Below are 12,242 nucleotides of genomic sequence, written 5' to 3'. Positions count from 1 at the left end.
GAATTATTCCTAGAGCTCTGGAGCCCTTTTCTTTGAATGAGTCGAGCTACCAATTCTTACAGTCTTGGTCTTGGCATGCAAAGCCCTTTATAATCTGTGAAGGCTCAACTTGTTGATATGTGATTTTAGTGAAACTATAGAACTTCTCTGTGCCTCGATTTTGTAATCCGTAAAACTAAATGAATAGCGGAGATAAAATAACAGTTGGACCAGATCTTGGAAATCTCTGTTCCACCATTCTGGGATTTGATCAGTAGAGTATAAATTCCTCCAGGGCCCAGACTTGCTTTCGTGCACTCCTATTTTCTAGCACCTAGAACACAGTATGCTTAATAAATATATGTTGAATGGGTGAGTGAAGGAAGATATATGATAGACATAATCTCTTGCATTCATCCTTCACCCACCCAAACATTGGTTGTGTTCCAAACTGTTCCTTTTGTAATTCTAAGAAGAAACCATGCTTTCCTTTGTGCCTCAGTGCCTTTGCACATACAGCTGCTCTGTTGGAAACATGTTTCCCCTTGATCTACCTGCAGAACTACTCTGCTAACCCTCGGACCTCGTCTAGGTGCCGTCCTCTGTGAAATTCTCTCTGGATCAGGATCTTTCTCCTCTGTGCTCATACTGCATTTGGTGCACATTTCTATTGAAGCATATTTTCTTACCAAATTATAGTTCTTGGATTGGTTTTTATGTTCCTTCCTCTCTTCCCCAAGATTTGAAGCAACTGAGCTCAGAGTCACCTTTTTTTTTTTTTTTTTTTTTTGAGGCAGGGCCTCACTCTGTCACCTAGGCTGGAGTGCAGGGACATGGTCATAGTTCACTGTAACCCCGAACTCCTGGGCTCAACAGTCCTTCCACCTTGGCCTCCCAAAGTGTTGGGATTAAAGGCATGAACCACTGTGCCCAGCCCAGAGTTATCTTCCCCTTCACCCTCCTAGACATAAGATCTTGCTTGGTTACCTGGGCTAGAGTGTAATGGCATCATCATAGCTCACTGTAACTTCAAACTCCTGGGCTCAAGCAATCCTCCTGTCTCAGCTTCCTGAGGAGCTGGGACTACAGGCCAGAGTCATCTTTGATAGGCATTCAAGAAATATTTTTAGGAAGCAATGAATAGTTGTACACAAACTTTCAGAAACTTTTTGCAATACCCAGTATTATGGTATACTTAGAGTCTGGGGAGATTAAATGCTGTTTTGATTGATTTGCTAGATTACCAGGTACACCAACGAGCTTCAATTTTCTTAGCAGATATAGGCAAAATTCCATTTTAAATGGCATAATCATACAGTCACATCTTGTTCTTCTGAAACATAACATCTACCAACAATAACACATACACACACACAAATTAAAAGGAAAAAAAGAACCCTTATCCCCATCCTGCAAATGTTCCCTTACAACTCTCAACTCTCCTCTCCTTTCTTATCTCTCTCTCTCTCTCTCTCTCTCACACACACACACACACACACACACATCTTTTTCACAATCTAACTCTAGGCCCTAGCAGAGTGTTTAGCTCATTTCATAGTAGATGCTCAAAAACTACTTGAGAATGAGGAGATATCTTTCATTCCTTTCAATGACTAATTTCTGGAAAGAGCAGTCTAACCTTGTAGCCTCCATTTATTCATTCCCTGTTTACTCTTTAACCTATAGCAATCTCATTTCTTTTCTGACCACTCCACTGAAATTGTTGTCTCAGAGGTCATCGGTGACCTAATTACAAACTCTAATGGAATTATCTCAGTCTTCCTCCTACTTGATTTCATTATAGCATTTGACATCATTTATCTTTTTGAAATATAGTCTAATTGAAAAAGCATGAGTTTTAAAGTAGAGAGACCCTAGTTTTAAACTTGTGCTTATCTTCTACTTGCTAGCTGTGTGAACTTGGGCAAGTAACCTTATAAGATCTCCCATTATCCTAAAATGAGGCTTTTGATATTTATTTTTCAGGATTGTTGAAAGGGTCAAATGGGATTTTGTGTATGAAGTACTTAGCACAGCACTTGGCTTGCTGTAGTCACGCAGTAAATGTTGACTGCTTTCTCCCCTCAATTTCCAAAGTATTGCTTCTTCTTGGTTTTTTTCTAGTCTACTGCTCTGAACAAATATTCATAGGCTTCTCCTTTTCCATGCCCATATCCTCTCATTCCGCATTTTTCTCCTGCCCTATTTTAGATTTTCTCTATCTCCTATCTGGACTATTTGCCATTCATGTGGTCAATAATCCAAAAATATTGACGGATGGAATGCTAGTGTCCAAAGCAGTTTCTCTGCTTCCCATATGTTGCTTCTCCAGTGCATGTTTCACACTGTCCCCACAGCTGATGCTCTTCACGTACAGGCCAATAATGCCCCCCCACGCCCCACCAAATACCCCACACCAACCTGAATTGCATCCTTTGTCTAGAGAATAAAATCTAAACTTCAGCATTCACCACAACCTGAGCCCATATTTGTCTGGCTACATCAACTGGTACTGTGTGTCCTTCCCTATGCTCTGATTTATCTTTCCCTATTTTCAAAAACTTGCTATGAGTTTTCATTCCTCTGTGGCTTTACTCAAGCTGTAATGCCCTATTCTTTTCTATTGAAATGCATACTGTAAGTCTTAAATACTAATTCCTACATAGGACCTGCCTAAACCTCTCTTTCCCTCTATACAAAATTTATTGGTCTTTCCGCTCACACCTCATGTGAGCATGCATTTTGCACTTAATTAATTCTGCCTTGCAAAACTGCACCAATGCGCAAACCACGTCTTACTCAGCTAGCTATATCCCTAGGACTTACTGAGTAAGGAGGCTTACATAGTGCTCTGGCTTAGCAACTACTTGTAGAATTAAACTGAATTGAAAATCAGCAGGAATAGTCCTATTTCCTAACAAGGGTATTATAAAGGAAACCAAATTAGACCTAACAAATGTTAACATTTATAGAGCACTCACTATGTGCCAAGCTTTAGGTGCCCTACTGGGTTCAAATGTTCACAACCACCCAGCAGGGAGATGCTATCCATTATCTTGATTTTACAGATGAGGAAACTAAGGCACAGAGAAGTTAAATAACTTAGCCACAGTCAAACTGCTGGTAAGCGATGGAAAGGGGCCCAAAGCTCAGATCGCTTGACTTCGGGCCCGCACACTTGCTTGCTAGTTGATAGGCTTGACAGCATTTCATGTTGCTTCCGAGGAAAGCGGCAACAGAATATCCAGAGCGTGCCACCTGCCTTCCATGCTGTGGGCAGCCAAGGGATGGATGGGGCAACCTCAGGAAGCCTTTCCCAGCCCTGGTTTGCACACAAGACCGTCCTTGTAAGATTTAGAGGACAAGAAATGATGTCTGTCTGTGCTGTGGTATCCTTGGCATTGAGAGCAGGGGCAGCCAAATGTTGTGCAAAACGTTCTTCTTGACTCTTAAACCTTTTGATGAGCAGTTAAACCAGGGAGGCTTATCTGGTGGCAGTCCTTCTCCTGAGGTGACGTCATTGCTCACCCTGGCTCCTGGGAAGGCTGCGCAGCACCCTGCTGACCGTGTGCATTCCCCAAGGCTAAGAGCATGCGAACTGAGTCTCCATCAAAGTCCTGAAGCATGTCCTCCCTTCCTCAGAAGGAGAAGCTGGACACGGCAGCTGGCCACCTGTGGTTTTACTTAGAGTGTGTTTAGCCAGCATCAGCCTCCTGTTCCACCTTCCTTCTCTATCCATACAAGTTCCCTGTGATTTCCTTTGACCCTTCTTAAGTAGCTAGCCCCTCCCTGGGGAAATAAGGGAGGATTAGTGGTGAAAGGAATAGGAGGAGATACCACGGGGAGGGGTTTACATTATTCTCTCCAATTCTTTCTCCTGTCCTCATACCCCGACCCCAGCGCCTGGCATCACCACTCTGGTGATGGAGCCTTGCATTTCTAGCTGACCAGTGCAAGATATTAAAACCGCTTGTGGGTCTCAGGGAGGTGTTTGGCATCTGGTGATCAAAATGCCCGAAACCAGTAAAAAGTTGGTTCAAACAGACTTCGTTTTAGGTATAAGTGGATTGCTTTTATTTTAAAGACAGAATCTGGGTCTTAGAGATCCACAACGGTAGGGTGGGACTGGACTTTTAAGAGATAGTTCTTTCCTGCCGCAGCCTCTAACAAGGCTCCAGTTGCCTTTAAAGATCCACAGGGAAAGCCACTCTCTACCCAGCCTTGGTCACCCATGCCAGTCTTTAATCGGCCTTGTCCTCAGTAAATGTTTATCATCCATCCTGAATCCCCCACACTGCGCTCTGCACAAACTCATTTCCTCTCGCTCAGCAACAGAAAGAGAGCTAGAGAGTGGTATCTGCCATCCTTCCTTTTGTATCTGAAGACAGTTCACATTGCTCTCACAGCGTCGTCCACGTTTCTGTCTGTATTTCCAGCTTCCCTGCCAGCCACAAGTCCCCCTGCCCTGATGCCCCACTGCCTGCTGCTTTCCCTGGTACATGGGCTGGCTGTTGGGGTTGGCCATTCTGAGTGCTGTGCGGGAGAGAGAGTCTGTGTCCCAGCCTTGAGGGTGAGGACTGTCCGTCTTGCAGCAACAGTGCTGGAGGGGACGCTCCTGTGTTCTCAGGAGTTGGCTGCCTTTGGCATCCTGGGGCAGGTGGAATGGCGGGTCGGGGGTGCCTGCGCCCACCTTCCACCTCACACTCATTTCCATGTGCACTCAGGAGAAATCTAGCTTTGAAACTGCTATTTTTCACTTACGTTTTCTCCTGGAAGTTTTGACTGAAGAGTGGACTATGTCGTTTACGGGTTTGTAGAAGTAATAGACAGGTGTTGGGTGTCTTGTGCCTGTAGGAAAAGGGAGCCCATGCAGCTGAGAATAAACAACAGTTGCTTGGTAATATGAGCTCCTTTCATTTAAAATTAGAGGTCTGGCTGCGGGTGGGGGGAAGGGGAGGCTGGGTTGTTCTGGCCACCAGCTGTCTGGGGTGGGGGGGCAGAGGTGAGGTCAGTTTCCCAGAGAATGGGGTGTCGCTGAAGAGTCAAATATGGCAGAGAAGAAATACGGGGAGGGGAGAGACTTGAGGAGCTAATGCAATAGCTGAGATTCCGATGGGGGCCGGGGAAACTCTGGTCCTGACAGAAGCTGCTTTGAGGAATTGTTTTTAAAAACTTTTGGTGGTCTCTAACCTAGCTTCAGAAGTCTCAGGTTTAAATTCTGGCCTTGTCATTGATTAGTCATTGTCATTTATCTGTGACCTTGGATAAATGATGGAATCTCTCGGTCTCACTGTCATCAATTGTAAAATGAAGGTAATAACATTTGCCCTACCTTACTCCTAGGGCTTCTGGAAGGTATGATATGATGTCTGCAAGCTCTTTTAAAAAGCACAAAGGTCACCATACACATAAAAAGCACAAGATACAGGGGAGAATCAAAGGGAGGAGAACCTTGGTTCTTTCCTCACGGACCTTACAGTCATAACAGTAAGGGTGGCTCTCAGTTGCAGGGCACTCCGTGTTTCAAAGCAGTGCCCCCACTCAGTATCACACTGGAGAGTGCCATCAGCAACAGAAACATCGGGAAGGGGCCGGGGTGTGTGTTTTGAATAGAGTTTTGACAGATGAAAAGGTTATGGCTTGGAGGAAAGAAGGGGCTGTGGGTGGAAGAGAGTGAGGACAGCCTTGGGGACCAGCAGTGCTCTGGGTATCTGCTTCCCAACCAAGTGAGACCGTTTCAGATTTAGTTTGGAGGAGGTTTTCCCTCAGGCCAGGTGAAATGTAAATGATCATTCTCAGCCACTGCTGTGCCCACGGCTTAAATTAAATCTCATAGGATTTTAGGTCCAGAATCTATCGTGGGTGGGAAACTTGGCTGACATGTGTGGGAAGAGGGCGCTGGTGGCTTTTCTCCCTCTTGAGAGGCGTACATTTAAATCGAGTGCCTATGATGAACTTAACGGGGGCTGCCCCCCCCCCCCCGTTGATCCTCCTTTTCCCCAAAATACCCATCAGATCTTCTGTCCTCTGTCTTGTGGACCCTCCTTTTATTTTATTTTTTTGCCTCCAAGTGAATGGTAGTGTCCCGGCTTCCTTTCTCCCTGAAAAGCCCTGCGACCCCTGTCTCCTCCGTCAATAGCCTGCGCAACAGGCAGGTTCCTTGAACTGGGAACTTATCAGGTACCCTGCAAAGCGCTCGTCCTTGCAGGAAATCCAAGGCTGTAAACAAACTCTGGGGAACCTTGGCTTGGCTCTGGATCCTGAAGTGTGGAGTTACAGCCTAGCCTCCTCAGCTTCCCTGGAGCCGGAAGAGGTGTCCTGCTCCTCGCCAGGCCTGACGCCTGAGGGGAAGGAGTTTCTGCGTTCTGTGCCACGTCCGGGAGTTAAAATAGAATGATACCAAGTCATTCCTGAGAGAGCCAATGGCCGGATGTGAAGAGTCAGAAACAGGCTGATGTTCTGGGGAGCCAATTATGGGTGGGCCTGGCCTTGGCTTTTTGGCCACAGTATCTCTCTCCCTGAGCAAGATGTACTTCTCTCGGTTTCCTGGGCTCTCGGAGGTTGTACAATGTCAGGATCCTTGGGCTTCTCCACACGTGGCATTGCAGGGCATGGTGGACTCACAGCCAGCTGTCACTCTTGATGCTCTGCTGAATTTCAGGGATGTACTTACTTGCAGTGAATTATTGTGGTCTTTAGGGATGTGATTTTTCCTCAGCTTTGGGACACCTGTGAAATGTGACCTTTGTCCTGGCACAAAAGCTGGAAACGGGACTCACACAGAGGGGCAGAGAAGAGGGGTGGATCGAATTGTGGACTTCATGGTATACTCTTTGGTGGTTCTCATGGTCTATTTTAAGTTACTTATGGAAGAGGCAAATGCACCAGGCCGGGGTGGGGGAGGATGGGTGCTACAGCCTCTATTCTAGAAGTCGGGCTGGGTTAGATTCAGCTGCGACAGAGAGGGCCTAAGAAGGGTGGATCAGTTCTAGGGCTGTCGATCTCTTAGGGCCACATCTGGGTCTAGAGAGTGAGTGGTTCAGCACATCTTGGGATACTGCCAGGACTGATCCAGACTTTCTAGGTTCCGTGACCTGGGGCATACTAGACTTTGTGACCCAGTCCATGCCCCTGGCAGGCTGAAGCACAAATGAATCAGCCTCCAGGAATGTGAGAGGGGTACACTGGACTCCCTCAACTCCTTGGGGCTCTGCTGGATGCATTGCCTTGCGGGTGCTCACCCTCCTCTCATTTCATTCTATGCTTAGGGCTATGGTACAGGCAGGCTCGCTCAGTACAGGGTTCAGTCCCTTTTCCTTACTGGTCCTGTGTGTCCTGTGTTTCTCAGATCCTACTGTCTGTCCTTCCTTGGTATGTCATGTCTGGTGTCCTCAGCTCATGCCACAGGAGAACTATCCTCTCTTCTCAGCTTGTCATTTTGGAAGCAGCCTCCAGGAACCTTGCTTGCTCTCTTTCTCTGACTATGCTTATGCCTCCCGTGCCACCACCCCCAATAATTCAAAGTACCTTTCTTAGGGGAAGAGATCCAGTTGAAAAGTCTCCTAGTTTTCCCTCAACTCTGTATCATGGATGGCTTGAGAGAGGATTGAATTCATTGATTCTCCTCCCCCCTTCCCCCTTCCCCCAAAGAAAAAGCATGGGAGTTCAACTAATGAGAGCTGCCTGGCCAATCGTTGCTCTGAGAAAGTTTGGTTTGTGATCCTATTTCATTAGGCTGATTGGAGCAGCTCTGACTCGGAGGTAGAGTCCCTCCCCAAGGGACTCCGTGTACAGTTACACTAGCAGCCGCCTATGCGTGCCCTTTCAGGATAGCGCCCCCCCCAGCCCCCTCCCCCGCTCCTCCTCCTCCTTTTTTGTTTTTATCCAGTGTCTCGCTTCCTCTCTCTCTTTCCCTCTCCCTCCTACCACTGCCTCTTCCTCCTGCTCTCACCTCCCTGCAGCGCCAAGCCGGCTCCCCAACCTGGTCTGCCGAACGCAAACCGCTGAGAGTTTGCCGCGCCGCCCCCTGGGGCCCCGGGCTGCCGAGTCCCGCACAGGCAGAGACGCAAGCAAGCGAGCGCGCGCAGCGGAAGAAAAACAAGCGGGCGCGAGAGGGGAGCCCCAGGAGAGCGGCCGGGTGGCTGGCGCTCGGCTCCCCACGCGCCGGTGGCCTCGCTGGCGGCGGACGGCCGGGAGGACGCGCGCTCGGAAAAGTTAGGCTCCTGGCGGCGGCGCGCCGCGTCCCCTCCTCCCGGCGCTCCGGGAAAGGAACTTGCTCTTCTAGCAGCTGGAGCAGCCAGCGTTCCATACCGTGAGACGGGGAGAGTGTGCCGCGGGCCAGGGGTGGGGAGCAGCAAGCAGGAGACGCGCGCGAGGCTGCCGGCGGAGGGCGCAGAGCGAGCGCGGAGGCGACGGCCCCCATGCCGGCGGCCAACATGATGGAGAACCTGCAGCTGCCAGCCCTGCAGGTGCCCGAGTCGCAGGGCGCGCCCGAGGGCAGCCCGGTCTGGTCCAGCTCGTCGACCCCCACGCTCCGCCGCCGGCGCTTCAAGATGCGCCGCATGAAGAACGTGCAGGAGCAGAGCCTGGAGGCCGGGCTGGCCCCTGGCAAGGAGTTCCTGCAGCTGCCGTCCATCGAGATCACGCCCTCCAGCGACGAGGACACCCCGTGGTCCAACTGCTCCACACCCAGCGCTTCCCCGCGCCGAAAACGCTTCCTCCTCCGCAAGTGGCTGAGGGTGAGGGAGCGGAAGGAGTGCAGTGAAAGCAGGTACGTCCCTGTTCCGCCCCAGCCTCTTCCCCTCCCCTCCACCCCTCCCCACAGCCGCGCAGGGCCCTGGGGCATCCTGGCGGAAAGTTCGAGGAGGAAAGCAGCAGCCGGTCACCAGAGGCAGGTTCAGGCGCTGTGCCTGGTCCCAGGGCCAGTGGCACCCCAGCTTCCCCACGTGTCACCCTTCTCCCTTACTTGGGGCTTCACGCAGCTAGCTTTCCATCTCCCTTTATCATCACAGCAAAATGAATTAAAAAATAGTAGCAGTTAATAGTTGAGCCCTTACCATGTTTGGGCCTCTATGTTGAGCATGTACCTCTAAATTCCATCCCCGCGCAAACTCTCCAGGGTAGGTACTACTGTGATTCCCACTTTACAGATGGAGATAGCAGAGGGCTAGGGAAAGGTTAAGCGGCGCCTCCACTTAGACTTACATTTCTGAATTCCGTTTCAGTTTTTATTATTTTATGTTTGGGCACACCGGGTTGCCTTAACTGACCCACATGTGTGGAGGTGGAGTATTCTCGTTGGGTGAGTCACATTTCCTACCACATTAGAGTCTGTAGACATCTAGGCCCGGCACACACCGCTGTCGTTTGTGCCACCTGCTTTTTTGCTTAGGTAAATGTGGCATCTGAGTGATGAGAGAAGTTCGAACTTCCTCCACGCAGAGAATGGGTGTAGAAAACCATGGGGCAGTTCCACACTGCCACCGTCAGAAGAGCCTCAGGGAGTTATGTTTGAACCAAGCCCCTCACCTGGGGGTGGGCAGGGAGTCCTCACTGGCTCATTGGTACCATGTACCCCACCCATTTACTTTCAGACTCTAGGGCCCTGTCTCAACATGATTTGTGCTTTTGTGGGGGGCAACTGAGTCACTGACCAACTCCCCCAGGATTCCCTTCAATCTGTTCAGTTTCATTCATTTCAATTCAACAGGTATTTACCGAGTGTTTTCGTGAGCTTCAGTCTGGCACCAGTGTGGTGGTGATGCTGAGCAGGGTGTGGGAGGGCTGGGTAGAGTGCGGGGTGTGCGACCTAAGGAGGAAGATGCAAGGACACCTGAATAAGAAATTAAGACCTGTGAGTTTCACTCGTGTTGAGGAGATGGAGCCACTGGAAGACAAATATTGTGCTGCGTGGTACTGTTTGTACAAGAAAAAGAGAAAGCCCTGGAGAAATAGGGGAAGACTTCTGGGAGGAAGAGGCTCCAACTGTGACAAGTACAGAGCGGTAGTAGGAAACAGCGGGAAAAGTATGCAGTCAGCTGCATAAGGCCAGCTGAGGGGAGCAGTATGAACAAGGGCAGAGGAAACAGGGCAAGCCACTTGTCTTGAGGGGGCACTGAGAAGTAGGGGCTGGGTTATGCAGAAGGTGAGCCTTGTGAGCCTTCTAGAGTTTCTCTCTGCCGTATGCAATGGCTGGGGCATGGTTCTCCCTGCAGGTGAAGATGGAGAGCTTTGTTCTAGGGCTTTTTGTGACCCTGGGGGTAGCAGTTCTTTCTGTTTTGGTACTTCATCCTGCTGCCTTTTCCAGAGTAGAGGGAAATGGGGCAAGCTTAGTTGGGAGCTAATCTGGAACTAAAGTAGTTTGTCACGGCTTGTCAGCTTTTCCTTCCAATGTAAGAGAACCTAAAAAAGACCCTGTTTTGACGTTGAGATTCTGCCATGTATACTGGGACAAAGTATAGTGAAAAGAATTGGGTGCGGTGGTACACGCCTATACTTCAGGCTACTGAGGTTCGAGGATCACTTGAGTCCAGGAGTTCGAGGCCGCAGCGCATTATGATTGCGCCTGTGAATAGCCACTGCACTCCAGCCTGGGTGACATAGTGAGATCTTGCCTCTAAAAATAAATAAATAAATAAATATGAGTGGAAAAGTCTTGCATTGCTGGGTAGGTTAGGGATGGGGGTAGATTTGATTAGATTTAAGAAAGGTATTGCTGGGGTTTTTTTTGTTTGTTTGTTTTTTGAGACAGAGTGTTACCCTGTTGCCCAGGTGAGTGCCATAGCATCAGCCTAGATCACAGCAACCTCAAACTCCTGGGCTCAGGTGATCCTTCTGCCTCAGCCTCCTGAGTAGCTGGGACTACAGGTGCATGCCACCACACCTGACTAATTTTTTCTATTTTTAGTAGAGACAGGGTGTTGCTCTTGCTCAGGCTGGTCTTGAACTCCTGACCTCAAGCGATCCTCCCACCTTGGCCTCCCAGAGTGCTAAGATTACAGGGTGAGCCACCTCGCCCCGCCGGTATTCCTGGTTTTGAGAGTTGTCTGAGGGTACAGTGGAATCTTAATTTCTGTTGCAGTGGGGAACATATCTTTAAAATTGGGCAGGGTTTTCACTCCCTACCTGTAGTTGAAACAGTTATTTTAAATGGTGGCTTGTGGTATTAGAAGAATATATGTATATATGTAGAAAAGGCAGACTCTGGGTTTGAACCCAAATTTGTCTGACTCAAATCTCTACTCTTAACCACTGGTACACTGTTGGACTCTATCAGGATTGTGTCTAAAATAAAACTCCATCATTTAGGCCTTGGAGAAGGAAGCCTTCTTGGAAAGAAAAGAAGGCATCAAGTGAGTAGGTGCTTGCAGATACCTCCCAGGATGGCCTAAGAAGGCATTGGCATTTAGGGGTAATAGAGTACGAGGAATATTGGACTTAAAGTCAGAAGACTTTACATTTAAGTTCTGTCATTGATTAGCTACAGAGCCTCGGACACCTCACTTTACCCCCATGAGTTTCACCTTCTTCGTCTGTGGCAGGGGATAGCTGTGGATTAATGGGAGATCACAAAGAGGAATGCGTGTGAAAATGTTTTGGAAACTTCCTCTTGCTGTTTAAGGGTAAAGGCTTGTTGTCATCATTCTGTGAGTCTCTCACATGGAATAGATGTTTGTTTAAAAGTATGAGGTTACATACTCACGTCTCCCAGAGCAGCACCTAGGACTCCTCACGTTATGTGATTTGGAAATGATGACTGGAAAATGGTGCCCTGGCCTGGATTAGGGGGAATTAGCATTCCGGGCCCAGCATGACATTTTCACATTCCCTAGCGGAAATCTACCTCTCCACAACAGAGAAAAAACACCTTTCAAGCTTGCCATGGAATTCATTCTTAAGTGGTAGAAGGCAAGGGGTGGAGAGGGCCACAGCTTGTGAATTTTAACTGCACAAAGTTGAAGATATAAAGGGGATCAGGAGATCCTTTCTTGTCCTTAAATCCTAGGAAGAAGGAAGCGGTGAAAATTTGAAGTTAGCTTGATGGTGGATCCAAGGACTATAGCACTGAAATACTCCGAGCCCAATCTTATCCATTTTTATTTTTTTTAGAGATGGAGTTTTGCTGTGTCACCTAGGCTGGAGTGCAGTGGGTATGATCAATGATAGCTCACTGCGGCCTAGAATTCCTGGGCTCAAGCGATCCTCCTGCCTCAGCCTCCCAAGTAGCTGGGACTACAGGCACATGCCACTGTGCCCAGCTAATT

General features: G+C 48.7%; 1 protein-coding gene across 3 annotated transcripts in view; it reads left to right on the top strand.

Annotated features, from left to right (window-relative positions):
• The first annotated feature begins 8,399 nt into the window (after positions 1-8,399).
• The window catches only part of GRAMD1B (GRAM domain containing 1B), a 164,512-nt gene continuing 160,669 nt past the window's right edge, over positions 8,400-12,242 (top strand). For all 3 annotated transcript variants that reach the window (XM_069468793.1, XM_069468792.1, XM_069468791.1), the window contains exon 1: positions 8,400-8,749. In XM_069468793.1, the coding sequence (XP_069324894.1) occupies positions 8,400-8,749 (350 nt within the window). The remainder of the gene's footprint in view (positions 8,750-12,242) is intronic.

Source organism: Eulemur rufifrons, chromosome 6 (genome assembly GCF_041146395.1).
Source record: "Eulemur rufifrons isolate Redbay chromosome 6, OSU_ERuf_1, whole genome shotgun sequence".
NCBI classification, from domain to species: Eukaryota; Metazoa; Chordata; class Mammalia; order Primates; family Lemuridae; genus Eulemur; species Eulemur rufifrons.
The sequence above is the reverse complement of the archived record's forward strand: the minus strand, read 5'-3'. Positions and strand labels throughout refer to the sequence as shown.